This window comes from Onychomys torridus, chromosome 22 (assembly GCF_903995425.1).
Source record: "Onychomys torridus chromosome 22, mOncTor1.1, whole genome shotgun sequence".
Taxonomy (NCBI): domain Eukaryota; kingdom Metazoa; phylum Chordata; class Mammalia; order Rodentia; family Cricetidae; genus Onychomys; species Onychomys torridus.
This window is the reverse complement of record NC_050464.1, coordinates 17834029-17853159: the sequence shown is the minus strand read 5'-3', so window position 1 is coordinate 17853159 and position 19131 is coordinate 17834029. Positions and strand designations below refer to the sequence as shown.

The window sequence follows — 19131 nt, the reverse complement described above, 5'->3', positions numbered from 1 at the left end:
AACTCCTCAGCCTGAAAGAGCCTCTCAAAGAGAGTGAGTTCCTGGCTCTTCCTGCCTTATATTCCTTTTTCTGCCCAGCCGTATCACTTCCTGTTTCAACCTTCCTAGTGCTGGGGTTAAATGTATGTGATCCCAAGTGCTGGAATTAAAGGTGTGTGCCACCACTGCCTGACCGCTATGGCTAATTCTGTGGCTAGCTCTGGCCTCTGATCTTCAGGCAAACTTTATTTCTTAGATTACAAATATATCACCACACAAACCCTTTCCTCCCCAACTTGCTTTTTAGTCACCGTATTTTGTCGCAGCAATAGAAACCCTAACTAAGACATATGCATATAGATGTTTAAATATAGGTTCTTTGAATGAAAGAACACACCTAAGCTTTTCATCTGAGTCCTGCAGTTCTATTCACGGACTGGCTGGTTTTCTGTCAGCTTGACACAAGCTGGAGTCATCAGAGAGGAGGCAGCCTCAGTTGAGGAAATGTCTCCATGAGACCTAGCTGTAAGGTTCGTTCTTTCTTTCTTTCTTTCTTTCTTTCTTTCTTTCTTTCTTTCTTTCTTTCTTTCTCTCTTCCTTTCTTTTTCTTCCTTCCTTCCTTCCTTCCTTCCTTCCTTCCTTCCTTCCTTCCTTCTTCCCTTCCTTCCTTCTTCCCTTCCTTCCTTCTTTCTTTCCTTCCTTCCTTCCTTCCTTCCTCCCTTTCTTCCTTTCCCTTCTCTTCTCTCTCTCTCTCTCTCTCTCTCTCTCAAAATTTTTAAGAAAGGTCTCTCTGTGTAGCCCTGGCTGTCCTGGAACTCACTGTGTAGACCAGGCTGGCCTCGAACTCACAGAGATCTGCCTGCCTCTGCCTCCCCAAGTGCTGGGATTAAAGGAGTGCGCCACCACTGCCCAGCTTTTTTTTTTTTTTTTTTTTGAGACAAGGTTTCTCTGTGTAGCTTTGGAGCCTGTCCTGGAACTCGCTTTGTAGACCAGGCTGGCCTCTAACTCACAGAGATCCACCTGCCTCTTATTTGTATTTTTAATTTTGGTCTTTGTTCATTTATAGAAGTCTGGCCAGGTGATGGTGGTGTGTGCCTTTAATTCCAGCACTCAGGAGGCAGAGGCAGGTGGATCTCTGAGTTCGAGGCTAGCCTGGTCTCCAAAGCGAATTCCAGGAAAGGGGCAAAGCTACACAGAGAAACCCTGTCTCAAAAACAACAACAACAACAAAAGAAGTCTGCCAAAAAATTCACTTTTTGGTTTCTCTCGAAATTTGTTCTCTCTTCTACAACTGTTCTATCACTCTGAGCAGTATGGTTTTTGTTTTTGTTTTTGTTTGGTTTTGTTTTTGTTTTTACAATAGGCATTAGATTCTTTAATTGCTCTAAGAAGGAGTTTCCTCCATGATGGCAGGAAAGAACCAAACCAAATTGACATAGGGGCCTGTGAGAAGCCCCTCAGGGAGTTTCCCAATGGCAAAGGTAAGGGATTACCTTGTCTATCTCTTGTTGATCTACATTCATTAATCCAATATCTGTCTTTGCCACACCTTCTGCATATTCAAGAAGGGAAGAAAGAGCGTTCTGTTGGGATTATTCCTTGGAATAACATTGTTTCTAGGAATGCCCTTTTACAATCCCTTTTTAGGTGACCTTGTTTACCGCAATTGAAATATTTGACATTACTATTTTTCTCCAAACTTCTGAAAATTACCTCTCCTATCCAAGCATCATCATGATTGTGAGATTCAACATTTATTGTATCTTGGATCCATTCCTCCAAGGGTGATCTTGCCTTTAACGGCCTAATTACCCTTTTGCAATGTGCATTGGCATTTTCAAAAGCCAGAGATTCAATTATTAATTGTCTAGCTTTTGGTGTCATTCTATTCACTGCTGAAGTCAGTCTTTGTAAGAAATCAGTGAAGGTTTCTTTTGGGCCCTGTATAACTTTTGTAAATGACTCAATTTTCTTTCCTACTTCTTCAATTCTGTCCCAAGCATTCAAGGCTGCCATTCAGCATAAAGCTAGGGTACAGTCATCATATAAAGATTGTCGGGTTGGGGATTTAGCTCAGTGGTAGAGCACTTGCCTAGCAAGCACAAGGCCCTGGGTTCGATCCTCGGCTCAAAAAAAAAAAATATTGTCTTTGTATATCAGCATAATCACCTTCTCCAAGAAGTTGATCTCGGCAAATTTCAAGACCTGTAGCCCTACTCCATTGTTCAATGGTCTTAGCCTCATCCTTCCACCAGGTTCTCCATTGTAATTGGGGACCAGCCTCTAAGATGTCTGTCACTAAATCCCTCCAGTCTTGAGGGATAATTATTACACATTGACCACAAGTTTAACATCTGCTTCACGAAAGATGAGTGGATGCCAAATGAGACTATTGCTTCTCTGAATCTCCTCAAATCTAACATTTGCACAGGAGTCCCATCAGCTCTTACACAGCCTTGAGGATATCTATCACTGGGTAGTTCCTGTAAGGTCACTGGATAGATTAAGGTTGGCTGTTTGAAAGCCTTAGGAGCACAGACTTACCCTGGGCATATGGAAGCAGGAGAGTCCCAAGTTCAAAGTCACTGTGGGAAATAGTGAGATCCTACCACAAATTTTGCAAAGACACAATAAGAAGGGGCTGGGGGTGTAGTTTAGTGGTAGAGAATGTGTGTATGCACAAGGCCCTAGGCACAATGATGGGACCTGAAAAAGAGAGATGATGTGTCATGTGGAAGATGGGCTGTGGGGGGAGGGCACAAGATGGGGGATGGACTTGGGAGGAATGGGAAGCTAGTGTGATCAGGGTATGCTGCATGAAACTCCCCAAATAATCATTAAAAATATTATGTTGGGTAAAAAAGGTAGACCCTAAGAAGATCTGTGTATGTAAGTATGTTTGTATGTATGTCTGCATATATTCTCCGACCCATTTCTGACGCAGAACTCCAAGAACTTCCCAAAAGATAGAGGTAAGGAGCCTTTTACACAGAGCTCCTAGATTCCTTGAAACTTCCTGAGTGTTTGTTGCAACCACATGACTTTTATTGGGCTATGAGTGGCTTATGCCCTCAGTCCTCACTGGGGGATTCTAGGCAGGGGCTCTACCACTGAGCCCCACCCCAGCCCCTCACTGGGGGATTCTGGACAGGTGCTCTACCACTGAGCTGCATCTCAAGTCCTTCTGATCTTTACTTCAGGGTTCTCAAGGAAGGCCAAGACCTTGGCAGGATACACTGGGCTCTCGTCCCCTCTTCCCCTGGATGTGTCGCCCAGGAGCCTCTCTGGAGCACTCCTCCTTTCTTCATGGTCTGCAGAGAGTTGGGGATGGGCAGGGGACAGCCACCACAACAGAAGTCGCATTTTACTTGGCTTATCGAGAGCAGTGACCACGCCTATGCTCTTGATGTACCCTGCTGTATCTCATGTGGTAAGGAAACCCTGGGGTCACTCTCTTCCATTGATTCCCACCCTATCTTCCCTTCACTACAATGTAGGGAGAGCCCAGTGTTAAAGTCACAGCAACTTCTTGTCCCCCACAGCAGCAAGGAGCAAGCCATGTCACTAAAGTGGAATGTCCTGAAATTATATGTTCACAAAGGAATTAAACTCCCTAGGCTGAGCCCTAATCCTGGCCTTTAGGACTGTCTTTTGTTTTTTTGAGACAAGATTTCTTTGTACAGTCCTGGCTGTCCTGGAACTCATTCTGTAAGCCAGGCTGGCCTCAAACTCACAGAGATTCACCTGCCTCTGTAGATACTTTTTAAAATTAAAACTAAAGATACATTAGGTAAGGTCTTGCTTTGTAACCCAGGCTGGTCTAGAACTCATGATCCTCCCTCTCAGCCTCCTGAGTGCTGGGTTTATAGTTATGTGCCACCATGCTTATCTGTATGCCTTTCCCCTTTCCCTCCTCTTCCCTCCATTTCCTTCCTCCTTCCCTCACAAAGTCCCATGTAGCCCAGGTTAACTTCAAATTCACTATGTAGCTAAAGATAGCCTTGAACTTCTTCTTGGAGGGGGGAGCAGAGTTCAGGGAAGGTCTCTTTATGTAACCCTGGCTTTCCTGGAGCTCATTGTGTAGATCATGATAGTCTCAAATTCAGAGATCCTCCTGCCTCTGCCTCCGAGTTCTGGGATTAAAGGTATGCGCCACCATGCCTAGCTAACCCTGAAATGTTCATCTTCTTGCCTGGGTGCTAGGATTACAAGCATGCATCATCATGCATGTTTTGGTAGTGCTGCGATTGAAACCCTACGTCCTGCACATGCTGGGCAAGTACCCCACCAACTGGGCTACATTCTCAGCCCCTGTCATCCCTTCTTTATAAAAGCTAGTGAGTTTAAAAATGATGCCATCGAGTCCTCCATTTCAGTGGGGTTTTTATTTGTTCAAAGTTCTGAAGGTGGGACCAGCCTGGAGTACCCCCAACATGCTTGGGAGTTACTATTGTTGACAGAGTTTTACCCATAGGTGGACAGATAGATACCCACAGGTGGACAGACAGACAGACAGGCCTCGGGCCCGACCCCAAGACAAGGACCCCAGCGAAGCCAGCTGCAAACAAGGTACACCCGCAGGTACTCAAGTCTTATACACCTGGGCTCTTCGAGCCACACAAGAGGAGAATGCAGAATGACTTCTTCTGGAACCTTCTCACTCAGCACAGGAAACACCAGAACTCTGGCACGCTTGGAGCTCCCTTGGGTTCTCACAGAATAAATACATTCCCCAAAAGAAATGCTGAGAATGGGAAAATGAGCTCAGGCCTCATCCCAGCTGGTGTGCCAAGCCCCAAGCAGCCTGTCAAGAAGTCAAGACCAGCGTCCAAGTTCAGGGACAGAGGAGAGGCGATTAAACCTGAGTGCTGTTGCCATGGTGTCTCTGGATGAAAGACTTGGTGCCCTGTGCCTTGGTACCAGCAGGAGGCTGCTTTCTCTTGGCATCCAGGTTCTGTATGTGCCTCTGGACCCAGGGCAACTTGGGGTCACCACAGATCTTATGGCCCCCCTTGGTGATGAAGCTGTGGGAAGAAGGGAAAAGATTTAGTCTGAGGTCTGACAAGGTCCTGGGAGTAATCCTCCCTTCCTGAGGAAGGGAGTGTGGGGGACCAGGAGTCTTAGCTACTCGCCCTTGGTGTTAGGAGGCCACTGATGTGAGTCTTCTCTGTGTGTGTTCTGTTTTTACCACTGGGGGACAGGGGGACCATGGAGTGTGGCCACAATCATTCTATGCCCCCCCCCATGAGACAGAGGAGGCCCTGCTTTTGAACAGAATGCTGGATGAGATAGAAGATCTTTATCTAGAGCAGGGAAATGAGCCCAGAAGCCTGCTCAGATGGTAAAAAGTCTGCCTTGCAACTCTGAGAATCCAACTTCAATCCTCAGAACACTCGTAAAAAAAATCTAGGTATGGTGGCGTGTGCTTATAATCTCAGCGCTGCCGGGGCAGAGACAGGTGGATCTCTGGGGCTTGCCAGCCAGCTAGTCTAGATTACTTGGTGAGTTCCAGGCTGGTGAGAAAGCCAGAGAGATGATGGCTCAGCAGGTAAAAATGCCCACTGCCGAGCCTGGCGACCTGAGTTATATTGCTAGGACCCACAGGGTTGAGAGAAGTGGCTTCCACAAGTTGTCCTCTGACCCTCCCACATGTGCTGCAGCATGCATGCATGTGTGTGAATATGCACACCTGTGCATGTGTGTGCTCGCACGTGCACACACACACACACACACACACACACACACACACACACAACTTAAAGTGCATTTTTTTCAAAGAAGGAGGTGCATGGAACACGTGAGGATGACACCCAAGATTAGCCTCTGGCCTCTATAGGTGTGCACACACACACATGCACATGCACACACATATGTGCATCTACACATCTATACATTTTTAAAGTCAATGCTGCCGGCTCACACTATGCACCAAACATGGCTACTGCACACGCTATGGCTGAAAGGGGAGTGTGGGGTGTCCCCTTCTGCGCCTGCTCTCAGGACCAGTCTGCCACTAGCTGGTGAATGTGGTCACATGTCATTCCCCATGAGTTCTTGCTGGTCACCCCAGGTGAAGAAGCGGCTCAGAAGCTGCTTGAAATCTAGAGGTCCGGTTGGTCATGTGACCTTGAACCTCAACTGTTTACAGTAAAAGGAAAAAGTCTTATGTCCTCCATAAGATTGTTTTTGTTTTTACCATTCTAGGGATGAAACCAAGGGCTTTGTGCATGTCAGGAAAGCACTCCACCACTGACCACACCCCAGCCCCTCACTGGGGGATTCTAGGCAGGTGCTCTACCACTGAGCCACACCCCAGCCCCTCACTGGGGGATTCTAGGCAGGGGCTCTACCACTGAGCCACACCCCAGCCCCTCACTGGGGGATTCTAGGCAGGTGCTCAACCACTGAGCCACACCCCAGCCCCTCACTGGGGATTCTAGGCAGGGGCTCTACCACTGAGCCACACTGCAGCCCCTCACTGGGGGATTCTAGGCAGAGGCTCTACCACTGATCCACACCCCAGCCCCTCATTGGGGGATTCTAGGCAGAAGCTCTACCACTGAGCCACACTCCAGCCCCTCACTGGGGGATTCTAGGCAGGGGCTCTACCACTGAGCCACACCCCAGCCCCTCACTGGGGGATTCTAGGCAGAGTTTCTAGTATTGCCTCGTGGAATTGTTAAGATTAGTTAGGATAATGTACTATGCATTTCCCTCTATGCACAATGCCTTGCCTGCATTGGGTACTTCATGGATGTTCTCAGCCTTCTGAGTGTTGAAGTTACTAGTATCTACAATCATGTCCTGCTTGTTATGTGATGTTGGGGACTGAACACGGGGCTTCATATGCTCTAGGCAAGCACTCTACTAACTGACCCATTCACACCTCCTTGCTTCCCCCATTTCCTCCTAGTTTTATGGGTGAGGAATCTGAAGTCCAGAGAGGTCTAGTATACTTTCAAAGATGCCCAGGGCTGAACTTCCTCAGGGACCCTAGAGGCTCCTGGGTTCAATACTCACATCACCCCTGCCTTGCGGCAGGCGCTGCCATTGGTCAACTGGTAGCTAACCACTAGCTTTCCCGGGATTTTCTTGGAAATGAAGGACATGCAGCAGGAGGATGGGATGGTCACAGAGTCTAAAAGGTGAGAGAGAAGATGTGCGTCAGCATCCAGCCTGCCGTAGGCTCTTTCTCAGCTGCAGACACAGGGCCTGTTATATACTCCAGGCCCCTTAGTGCCTCCTCCAGCCCCAGGCTGCTCAGGTCCCACACCCTCCATTGCACCTATACCCTTAGAAGGGTTTGCTGCCAGCAGCCCCAGGCTGGGCCCCGAAGTCTCACCTGTGGGGAAGATGCAGCATGTACAAGCGACCAGAAGAAGGGTGGCAACGATGGTGGCAGGGCCTGCCATGTCCTGGAGATTAGAGGCCTCAGCTCAGAGGTCAAAGCTGGGGTGCAGGAAAAAGGGCCTGGAGATATGAAGACACCCCAACCTCCCTCCCCCTGGCCTTTATAGTGACAGCTCCAGAGGGACACTCACTGGAGTTCCTCCCTCCCTTTCTCCACCGGCTTCCTCGAAAATCATGAGCATTCTGTGGTCTAAAAAAAGGGGAAGTTGTTGTCCATTTCTTGTCCTGCTGAGTCAGGGATGATTTGGGGCTCTAGCAAGAAAGATCTGGGGGAGGTCTGTCATCCTGCGGCTGAGGGCAAATGTTTCCATTGACTTGGTTCTGCTGCTTCTCATGTGGGATCTTGGTTCTCTGAGCCTCAGTTTTTCTAGCTGCGCAATGGGTAGAGTCATCCCTGTCTGCCTTCCTTCCATCTGTCCATTCATCCATCGATCTACCTGTCCATCCATCTGTCCATCTAAAGGAAACTTAGAGAGGCAAAAGCAGGCTCCCTGAGATGGTGGTTTGTTCCCAGAAGGCATTGGGAGGAGACATGGTGGGAAGACACAGGGGTGGGTATCTAAACAGGACCAGTAGGGCAAGAGGAGGACCCTGGGACATTATGAAATACCCAAGCCAGCATCCATTTAAGGACCCCTTAGGGCCCCTCCCACCCTGAAGGGATAAAGTCATTACTTTTTTCCTCTGTGGCTTGGTTTCCCTGTCTTTCCCAAGTTCAATTTTTTTTTTTTTTTTTTGTCCATGGGGGTAAACAAACTTGACGATCCTCTAGATAACTATCAGTACTCCCATTTACACACCCATCTGTCATCCATACATCTGTCCATCCATCCACCCACCCACCCGCCCATCCATTCATCTACTGTTTCATTAATCCATCCACCTATGCACCCATGCATTCATCCACCAAACTTTTTTGTGTGTTTTTTTCAACACAGAGTTTCTCTATCCATCAAACATGCATTATGGTGGATGAGTCTATAAAGATAAATGCTTCATTTCTATTGGGGGTCCCTGCAGGTGTCAGACAGGGAAGTGAACCCCATGAAGAGATAAGAATGAAAACTCAGAGCAGCTTGACTTCGTCAACTTGGATCAGACTGGGGAGTCTAAGGCTCATTGTCAGCATATTTAAACCCAGTACAATTTGGGGAAAGGTTTCCAGGCAACAATTAGTCCAATTCCAGATGTGCAGTGAAGCCTAAGGTGTGACTCCATAGAAACTCCTTTACAAAGTGCATGTGACCATGAGGATGAGTTATACAGCTAAAAGTCCTAGAATCCAGTGTGGTCTCTGACTGAGATAGCAGAGGGGTCAGTAGACCTTAAGTCCATGTGACATCTCCCCTAAGGATGGGTAATGATCTAGGGAGGGAAGAGCCTTGGACAGTCATTCTGGGGGATCTGGGTGAGGTCTGCCTCCACAGATAGCAAAAAGGTCACCAGGTCATTAACAAAATCCACTTCCAGCCTTCTGGATGGAATTTGGTTTTTATCTCCATTGAGGAGACACCCCTGCATGATTAACATTCCTGGATCTCTTAGTCCTTCTCTGGGAGGACTAAGTGTCTCCAACACAAGGACCTCAGTGCCTCCAGCAGCTATGCCCATCAAGTCCTCAGTCCTGTGTCCAGCACTTTTAGAATAAATATGAGGTGGATCAGCTCTGAGAAAATTTCCCGTAGACAGTGACCCTGGACCAGACATCTCACAGATCAGCGCCCAGAATAAAGAGCTAGAGTGGGCACGGGGAAGCCAGGAGGTAAAGCCCCAGATGAAGGGAAGATCGACATCAAGGAATCCAGATATACCCAGAGTTGATGCTTATCCTTCTCTCTCTCCCCTCCTCCCCTTGTTTGTTTTTTGTTTGTTTGTTTGTTTTTTGTTTGTTTTGTTTATCGAGACAGGGTTTCTGGCTTTGCGCCTTTCCTGGATCTTGTTTTGTAGCCCAGGCTGGCCTCGAACTCACAGAGATCCGCCTGGCTCTGCCTCCCGAGTGCTGGGATTAAAGGCGTGTGCACCACCACCGCCCGGCCCTCCTCCCCTCTTTTAAAGATTTATTATGTATACAGTGTTCTGCCTGCATGCCAGAAGAGGGAGCCAGATCTCATTACAGATGGTTGTGAGCCACCATGTAGTTACTGGGAATTGAACTCAGGACCTCTGGAAGAACAGCCAGTGCTCTTAACACCCACCCCTTTTTTTTTCCAGACAGGGTTTCTCTGTGTAGCTTTGCGCCTTTCCTGGATCTCGCTCTGTAGCCCAGGCTGGCCTCGAACTCAAAGATCCGCCTGCCTCTGCCTCTGAGTGCTGGCATTAAAGGCGTGTGCCACCACCACCCAGCTTAACCCTCCATCCCCCCCCCCCCAAGACAGGGTTTCTCTGTTGTAGCTTTGTACCTTTCCTGGAATTCGTTTTGGAGACCAGGCTGGCCTTGAACTCACAGAGACCCGCCTGCCTCTGCCTCCTTGTGCTGGGATTAAAGGCCTGCACCGCTGCTACCACCACCCGACTTAACCCCCCATTTTTTAAACCCGTTTTCCTTTTGTTTGTTTTGAAGCAGGTTCTCCTGTGGCCCAGGATGACCTTGAACTTTTCCTCCTGCCTCCCCTTCCTAGTGAAGGTATCCGTCACTAGGCCTTGTTTTATGAGGTGCCCAGGGCCCCAGGCATGCTAGGCAAGCACTCTACGAACGGAGCCATATCCTCAATCCTTCCATTGCCTTTCATGACAGAGTGAAAACCAGCAAGACCCGTCTGTGCTTCCCATGCCTTCACCCTACCTGCCTCAGCCTGTCTCCTCATCAGCCAGCAGTGAGAAGTCTCACCCGGCACCACCATGAAGTCATAGAAACACCCATCATGCACTGGTGTGTGTGTGTGTATGTGTGTGTGTCTTAAAGTGTTTATTTTCCTTCTTATTTTTGGATAGGAAAAGAGATAAGTGGGCAGGGCAGTCACTGGACTGTCTACAGTCTATTTTGACTGTTACCTTTCTGTCTATGTGTACCATGTGATGTCTGCGTGTGCAGCGTATGTACTGTTGGCAACAGGCAGAAAGCATGTTGTCCTGAGTGCTGCCATCCTAACTTCAGACTCCATTTAACCTGTAGGGTGAAAGAAAATTCAGGTTCTCGGGTCCTAGGGGCGCTGAGAACCTTCCAGTGGCTGACTCACCTCCTCCTTAAACCATAGAAATAATCGTATGCATCTTTAGTTCTCTAGAAACACGGGTGTTCCTAACAACAGGAAGAACAAATGAATCTGATTGGTTGGACTGAAACACTTGTGTGCCGGCTGACAGTGATGGAACATTTAAGGAAATCCACTAATCTTTGATTTCCGATTGGTAAAAACTATAACTGTAACTTGGCAACAAGCGTTGGTCATTTTTGTGCAGCTGGCACTCGGGGAAGAAGATCAGCTCCCAAGACTGTTCTGCGGCCCTGATCAGCCCCCTCCACTTCCCCGCTTCTCCTGTGCCGCCCTGCATTAAATCTTACCCTTTGGTAACCTCATGTGTCTGCTTGGGTTGATTCGGAGCAGCGGTACATGAACATGTGGGTGCACACCAGTGTGGAAGTCAGAGAGGTTGGTGCTGGGTATCTTTCCCTTATTTCTCTCCACATTTGTTCATTTAGATTTTATTTTTATTTTAAAGTGTGTGTGTGTGTGTGTGTGTGTGTGTGTGTGTGTGTCTGTGTCTGTGTCTGTGTCTGTGTCTGTGCAAGTGTAGGTACCATAAAAGACCAGAAGAGGGCGTCAGATCCCTGGAGGTGGGAGCATTGTAAACAACCCCGCGTGGAGGCTGGGAACTGGACTAGAGTCCTCTGCGCAAGCAGAAGACACACTCCTCAACTAAACCATTTCTCTAGTCTCAGTCCACCTTAGTTTTTGGAGACAGGACCTCTCACAGACCCTGGAGGTCATTGATTTGGCTAGTCGGATTGACCAATGAACTTCAGGGATCCCCCTCTCTCTCTCTCTGCTCCAGCGCTGGGGTTACAAGCTCCCACTGCTAAAGCCCATCTTTAAAAAATTGATTGATTGATTTATGCATTTGTTGGGAACCTGTGTGCCATGACGCACATGTGGACGTCAGAGGATAATTCTGTCGGTCCGGTTCTCTCTTTCTGCCTTTGCCTCGGTCCTGGGGACGGAACTCAGGTCCCCATGCTTGGACAGCAAATGCTTTACCCACCGAGCCATCTCCCAGCATTCCCCCCCCCCCGTTTTTGCATTTTCTAAGCATCCACCTCAGCCTTTGCTGCTTAGCAATTCTGAGGGGCCTGTCCAATTGTCACTCTGGGTCTTGATGCAATAGCACGTGACCGAAAGAGGAAGTGGAAAAGCATGGATCTCTGCAGAGAGAAGTGCATGGGCAGGGTGGGGCGGGGATGCTCAGGGCCTAATGTTGTAACCCGAGTGGGTTGGCAAAAGGTCATCAGTGGGAGGCCTTGAAATGGATGGCACATCCCAAATTACTAACACCCTCTAGTGGGGTTTTCCACCGCCTTAAAATACCACCCACCTTGTCTTCATAGTCTGTCTGGCAGAGTAGGTGGGGTCCCCAACCCTGGCTGTTGTTTTGTTTTTGCGTGTGTGTGTGTGTGTGTGTGTGCGTGTGTGAGTGTGTACCTGTGTGTGTGTGTGCATAGGTACATGAATGCATGTGTGCCTATGGAGGCCAGAGGTTGACAGTGTCTTTCTCAGTAACTCTCCACTTTTATATTGTGGTAGGGTTCCCCACTGTACGCAGAACTCGCTGACTCAGCGACTTGCCTCAGGGATCCCCGGTTTTCACTTCCCAAGTGCTGGGATGAGAGATGGGCCCCCACCCCACACAGCATACCCCTGGGTGCTGGGGATTTGAACTCAGGCCCTCTTGCTTGCACGCTTGCACATGCATCCGTGGTTCCTACATCCGTAGTTTACGAGAGGAAAATGGAAATCTTACAAAGGGAGACGAACAAGACACCATCACTCACGGGGCCACGCATTCTGACTCCCCAAATGGGAACCCGTATCCTTTCTCTTGAAGGGCTGGGACGTGACAGGCCGAGGAGGGAGGTTGGAAGAAAGAGTTAGAAGCAGGGCCTGGTGGCACCTCCCAGTCTTGGGAAGTGGAAGCAGAGAGAGCGGAAGTTCAAGGCTAGCCTGGGCTATATGGACTGGGATAGTTCAGCCCGGGCTGTCTAGTGAAAATTTGTCTCAAGAAAGGTGAGAAGGTGAAAGGGAGGGAGAAGGAAGGAAGGAGAGCGAGTACATGTAACATATGCAAACCTGTCCTGAAGAAACAAAAATAAATGAAAAGAAAAATATGTTAGTTCAGATTATCTCTGATTATCTCAGGACATGTCCCAGGAAGAGGGCTGTATATCAATTTCTCTCCACACTTAGACAAAACACCTGACCGAAACAACTTAAGAGAGAAAAGGTTTATTTTAGGTCACAGCTTCCAGGAGTTCAAGTCTATCATGGCAGGAAGGCATGAGGGCAGGAGAGGCCCATCCATGTTGACAGGGGCATGGCGCCACTAAGAAGCAAAGAATCCAGAGCCTCCAGGATTCACCGCTACTGACATTGCCACCAGCTGGGGGAGGGGACACTCCATGCCCGAGATTTCACAACCTCCCAGATCAGAGCCACCAGGAAGGGAACAGAAGGGCAAAGACATGAGTCTGTGGGGACCCATTTCATAGTCACACCACGGCAGGGACATTATGCTGATGGCCGTAATGCCACAGAAGCAGAGTGTAGTGGGTAGCCATTCCAGCTTTGATCTGGAAGTTCCAACCCCCATTGAGGCTTCGGTAACTGTCACGCCTACAAGGCAGGACCGAGAGAGGACCCTGAAGACCCGACGTCCGGATGTGCCAGCTGTCATGGTTCCTGGACCCTGGACGCTGGAGGTAGACGGAGCAGAGTTCTCCAGAGAACACCGCCGGACTGCGCCATACCTTTCCCAGACCTTGTTACCTATCCCTTCACTTATAAGTTACCCCACAAAATAAACCTCCCTTTTAACTACGTGGAGCGGCCTTAATAATTTCACCAATAGCAGAGTGTGGTCTAATATGCATTACATCGGTGCATTGTCGGGGGCTGTTAGAGCTCACTCCCCCATTTCAGACCCAAGCATGTTTGTCTCGGTGTCTAGGGATCAGCCCCCCCCCCAACTCTGTGACAGAGGACAACAAAAGAACCCAAGAGTGGAAACACTGTGGCCTTGAGGACAGCTGGAAGGTGACCCATTTCCAACGGAGGTCACTAGTGTTCACCCCGTGGTATAAAAGTGCTTGCGGTGAGGGAGAGAGAGAGAGAGACGCTGAGAAGAGAGGTGTTCAGCTGGGAAGAGAAAGCTCAATGGGGAACTCCAGCCAACTGTCTCAGCCCCTCTAGTTAGTTTCAGAGAGATGGCTCAGCAGTTAAGAGTATGGGTGTTTTCCCAGAGGACCCACGTTCAGTCCCCAGAACCCACATGGCGGCTTACAACTGTCCATAACTCCAGTTCCAGGGGATCCAATGCCCTCTTCTAGATTCTGTGGGTACCAGCCATGTACATGTGGTGCAAAGACATATATGTAAGAAAACAGACACATTTAAAAGAAAAGAATAGCCGGGGGGTGGTGGTGCATGCTTTTAATCCCAGCACTCGGGAGGCAGAGGCAGGCAGATCTCTGTGAGTTCGAGGCCAGCCTGGTCTACAAAGCGAGTTCCAGGACAGGTGCAAAGCTACACAGAGAAACCCTGTCTCAAAAAAAAAAAATCTTTCTTTCTCTTTCTCTCTTTCTCTTTCTCTCTTTCTCTCTCTGTTTTTCTCTTTCTGGTTGTTTGAGACAGAGTTTCTCTGTATAACAGTCCTAGCTGTCCTAGAGCTCGCTTTATAGACCAGGCTGGCCTCAAACTCAGAGAGATCTGCCTGCCTCTGCCTCCCAAATGCTGGGATTAAAGGCGCATGCCACCACTGCCCAGCTAGAAATAAATCTCCTTTTAATTCTAAATTACTAATTATATGTAAATGTGTGTGTGCTCCTGTAAGTGCATGAGGCCAGAAGGGAGCGTTAGATCCCTTGAAGCTAGACTTACAGGAGGTCATGAGCCAGCATGTGGGTGATTAGATACGAATTCAGGTCCTCTGCAAGAGCAATATGTGCTCTTAATCGCTGAGCCGTCTTTCCAGCTCCTGTTCATTGTTCTTTTATTTGGAAGCCTCACTTGACGGGACACTCCTCTCTGCCCTGGACTATTGCTAAGGAACTCCAGCCTGCTGCTTCAATGGGCTTCCCCAGTTGGTTTTTGCAGAATGTTTTGAGCACCTGCTTTGAGAGGGTGAGTTCTATCTTTCTCTTCCCTTATTTTGTTTTTAATTTCTGCTTGCTGTATATAGTCAGTAAACTCACTAACTCAAAGCCCAAAGTATGACCGCCATAGACCATTCTCAGACCATTTGGGACACACTGGCAGAGGCTAGAGCTCTTAGTGTGGGGAGGGCCAGGGTTGGAGCAGAGCCCTGGTTGCCTAGGAAACTGATTAGCTCTTGGAAGCTGGTCACCATCATTATCAATGGAAGGAAAGGGAGGCTTGCAACCCTTTCAGGAAGGGTGGTGCTCATGTGGGGAAAGAGCTGTGAATGTCTCCCACAAGTGGGACTCAGCCTGGATCTTGTGGCAACCACTCCCAGCTCTGAGTAGCTTAATGAGGTCAAGAGCTGTGATCTGGGGACATGGCTGGGTCCATGGGCAGGTGAGATGAGAAGGCGTTGGGGACGGGGTCGCTGGCTGAAGCAATGTGAGAGAGGATTTCCTCTGTTTGATACCATGGCTTCAGGGGCTTACAGTCCATCATGGCAGGGACAGCAGGTGGTAGGGAGGTCCTGTTGCCAATCTTGCTGACGTCCAGGGGGCCTAGACTTGGATGGGGACTAGAAAAAAGCAGCTACGTTCTCTAGAGGGAATATACCTTGGAAAACATACAGGAAGCCAGGCGGTAGTGGCACACGCCTTTAATCCCAGCACTCGGGAGGCAGAGCCAGGTGGATCTCAGTGAGTTCCAGGCCAGCCTGGTCTACAGAGTGAGATCCAGGAAAGGCACCAAAATTACACAGAGAAATCCTGTCTGGGGGACGGGGGGGGGGGGGGGGGGGAGAAAAAGAAAAAGAAAACCACACAGGAGAGGAGAAACAAAATCTGAGATGCCTTGAGTATGGCTGTGCTTAGTCATGTAAACCAGTCGGGGGGGGGGGGTAGTAGGGAGGCAGGGGGATCACCAGCACTTACAATAGTCATGACAGCTCTGCCCTCACTAGTAGGTGAGTACTTTTATGGGCGAGGGATTGTGACAAAGGATGAGTCTGGCACTGAGGAGATGATTCAGTGAGTAAAATGCTTGCCTGGCAAGTGTGAAGACCGAATTCAATCCCAAGAACTCAGGTTTAAACAAACAAATGAAAAAGCCAATTTGCTGGGCTTAGTAGCGCACGCCTTTAGTCCCAGCGCTCTGGAGGCAGAGGCAGGCACGTCTCTGAGATCAAGACCAGCCTGGTCTACATAGCAAATTCCAGGCCAGCCAGAGCTATAAAGTGAGACCATGTCATTTAAAAAAGAAAATAAAATACAGGTGTGGTAGTACATAGTTCTGACCCCAGAACCCCAAGAATCAGGGACCCTGGGACTTGCTGGACAACTAGCCTAGTGTACATGGTGAGCTCCAGGTAATGAGAGACCTTTTCTCAAAACAAATAAATAGAATGGCACCTGAGACATGACAGCTGAGGTCCTCTGGCCCTCACATACATGTGCACATACGTGTACACACAGAGACACACATGTACACACAGGGTGAGCTCTTTTTTCTGCTCCATTACTCCCTATTTCCCTCTGCCCCCCAGTATGTGATGATACAACAAGAAGGCCCTTCTGAGACGTCCCTTGACCTTGAACTTCCTGTCTCTTGAACTGCTTTCCTTCTCTTTTATCAAGCACACCATCTGAGCCAGGCATGGTGAGTCACCCCTGCAATCCCAGCACTCAGCGCAAGAGAACTGATGTCAGTTTGAGGTCAGCATGGGCCACATCGAGAATCCCAGACCAACCCAGGCTATGGGCTGGAGAGATGGCTCGGTGGTTAAAAGCACTTACTGCTCTTGCAGAGGACCTGAGTTCAGTTCCCAGCCCCTACATTGGTTGTCTCACAACCACCTTTAACTCCAGTTCCTGGGCTTATGACTCCCTCTTATGGCCTCTGTGGGCACTGCACTCATGTGCAAACACACGTACATACATACATACATACATACATACATACATACATAAAAATGAAAGTTAAAAAAAAAAAGAAAATACAAAGATATTACCTAGTATGTGCCATTCAGTTTCATCAACAAATACAAAACAGACTGAGACACTGTTAGGAATCTGTTACAAATACCTGAGAAAAAACATTTAAAGAAAAAAATAAAAGTTTGCTGGGCACCATGGCACATGCCTTTCTGTGAGTTTGAGGCCAGCATGGTCTACATAGTGAATCCAGGACAGCCAGAGCTACATAGTGAGACCCTGTCTCACCCCACCCTACCCCACCCCCAAAAAAGAGAAAGACTCATTTTGCTCACAGCTTCAGAGGTTTCCTTCCAGGGTCACTTGGCCCCAGAGCTTTAGGTGTAAGGCAAAGCTGAACATCACAGCTGTGCGATCATGTGAGATCACAGAGCAAGGATGTGCATTTCATGGTAGCCAGGAAGTAAAGGAACATAGGAAGGGGTAGAGCCAGATGCTGTTGAATGATGCCCCCAGAAACCTACTTCTTCCAGTAAGCCCCATGTTTTATGGGTCACCACCCCTGTCCCCACATTGCCTACTTAAACCTTTTCATTTTTTGTTTTTTGAGGTTTTGTTTTATTCAAGACAGGGTCTCATTATGTAGCTCTGGCTGTCCTGGAATTCACTATGTAGACCAGGCTGGCCTTGAACTCACAGAGATCCACCTCTCTCTGCTTTCCAAGTGCTGGGATTAAAGGTGTACATCACTACACCCAGCTTTGAGCTTTCATTGATTGATCGATTGATTGATTGTGCATTAGAGTTCATTGCACACATGCCATCATGTGCATGTGGAGGTCAGAGGACAACTTGCAAGTGTCAATTCTCTCTACCATGTGGGTCATGCTTATCAGCAAGCACCTTTACCTGCTGAGCCATCTTGCTGACCCCTGTACTACACTGGTTTCATTAATGGCTCTACAGCTGAGCTACATTCCCAGTTGCTGTGGAACAATCTTTGTATACTGTAAATATGTATTGCTCTCATTGTTAATAAAAAGCTGATTGGTTGGTAGCTGGGAGGAAGAGATTGGGTGAGACAGCCTGACATAGAGAGAATGCTGGGAAAAGGAAGGGAGTCAGTCACAAGCAGATGCAGAGAGAAACAAGATAGGCCTTCTGTACTGAGAAAAGGTACCAAGCCATATGGCAAAGCATAGATAAGAAATATGGGTTAACATAAATGTAAGAGTTAGCTAGTAACAAGCCTGAGCTATTTGCTGAGCATTTACAATGAATATTAAGTTTCTGAGTGATTATTTGGGAGCAGCTGCTTGCACAGGAAAACTCCACCTATATCTAGTCCTCCATTTACATGAAATACCCCCAGTAATCCAACAGTAGAAGTCTGATTATTAGGGGCTGTGGGTAGGTAAGCAGTTCGATGGGTGCAGGGTTCTTTTGCAACATGGAAAAGTTCTGGAGAGTTAGAAGATCTGTTATGCAACAGTGTGAGAGTGTTGATGCTACTGAGCTGGGGGCAAACCTACGTGGATTTTGGTTTGGTTACTACAATTAAATGAAAATGGAAAATAACAAATGCTGTCAGGGAAATGGGAACTTTCATTCATTGCCAGTTGGAATATACATGTCATGACCGCTATGGAAATGTTCAGCAGTTCCTCAAAGTTAAGTGTAGAGTTATGATATGACTCAACGATTTCACTCTGTGTACCTAAGCAAATAAAAAAAAAGGACATTCACATAAGAACTTGCACACTAATATTCAGAGCTGCATTTCTCATAATTGCTAAAAAGGGAATAGGGGAAACTGGGCAATATCTACATAGTGGAATATTACTCAGCTGCAAAGAAAGGCATAAGGTGCTAATAGACGCCACAATGAGGGTGAACCTTGAGTACATCGCATTAAATGACAAAAGTCAGACATGAGAGCCACACCGTTCATTTGTAAGATATGATTTGAGTAACACTTCTCTGCCTAAGATTGGCTAAGAGCAATTGAATGAACAGAACAGGAAAATCCATAAGGATTAGCCAAGACCCGGGAAATATGGGGAATTGGGGACAGGGTTTCTTTTTAGAGAGGATGAAATGTTCTGGAATTGGACTATGGTTATGATATGTTCATTGTTTGTAACTATTTCACTTAATATACAATATTTTATCTTTCTAGATGTTTTCCTATATTTTATTTATTTATTTGGGGGGCATGCATGCCATGTCACAGGAGGCATGGATGTCAGAGGACAGCTTGCAAAAGTCAATCCTCTCTGGGGGTTTTTTCCTGTTTGTTTGTTTATTTGTTTGTTTGAGACAGAGTCTCACTATGTAAGCCTGGTTTTCTTGGAACTCACGCTGTAGACCAGGCTGGCCTTGAACTCAGAGATGCACCTTTTTCAGCCTCCTGACTGCTGGGTTTAAAGGTGTGCAACACTATGCCCAGCTCCTCAATTCTGTCC

General features: G+C 47.9%; 1 protein-coding gene and 1 long non-coding RNA gene across 2 annotated transcripts in view; one reads left to right on the top strand and one right to left on the bottom strand.

The window, feature by feature from the left end:
- Positions 1 to 10872, top strand: part of LOC118572542 — a 38097-nt gene extending 27225 nt beyond the window's left edge. The window contains exons 3-4 of the long non-coding RNA XR_004943497.1: positions 3180 to 3409; positions 10124 to 10872. This is a non-coding gene — a long non-coding RNA (uncharacterized LOC118572542). The remainder of the gene's footprint in view (positions 1 to 3179; positions 3410 to 10123) is intronic.
- On the bottom strand, positions 4525 to 7457 carry Ccl24 (C-C motif chemokine ligand 24). Its single transcript, XM_036172258.1, has 3 exons — positions 7322 to 7457; positions 7000 to 7117; positions 4525 to 5003 (listed from the first exon to the last, which is right to left on the bottom strand). Exons 1-3 carry the CDS (start codon positions 7389 to 7391, stop codon positions 4835 to 4837), a joined length of 357 nt encoding a protein of 118 aa, XP_036028151.1. The 5' UTR covers positions 7392 to 7457; the 3' UTR covers positions 4525 to 4834.
- Positions 10873 to 19131: the final 8259 nt, after the last annotated feature.

Excerpts from the sequence above, each read along its gene's own strand:
- Ccl24 (XM_036172258.1), bottom strand. The coding sequence starts at position 7,391 with ATGGCAGGCCCTGCCACCATCGTTGCCACCCTTCTTCTGGTCGCTTGT. Across the intron at positions 7,118-7,321 it reads ATGCTGCATCTTCCCCACAG|ACTCTGTGACCATCCCATCC; the intron begins GTGAGACTTCGG and ends CTCACCTTTTAG. Across the intron at positions 5,004-6,999 it reads TGCCGCAAGGCAGGGGTGAT|CTTCATCACCAAGGGGGGCC; the intron begins GTGAGTATTGAA and ends TTCTTCCCACAG.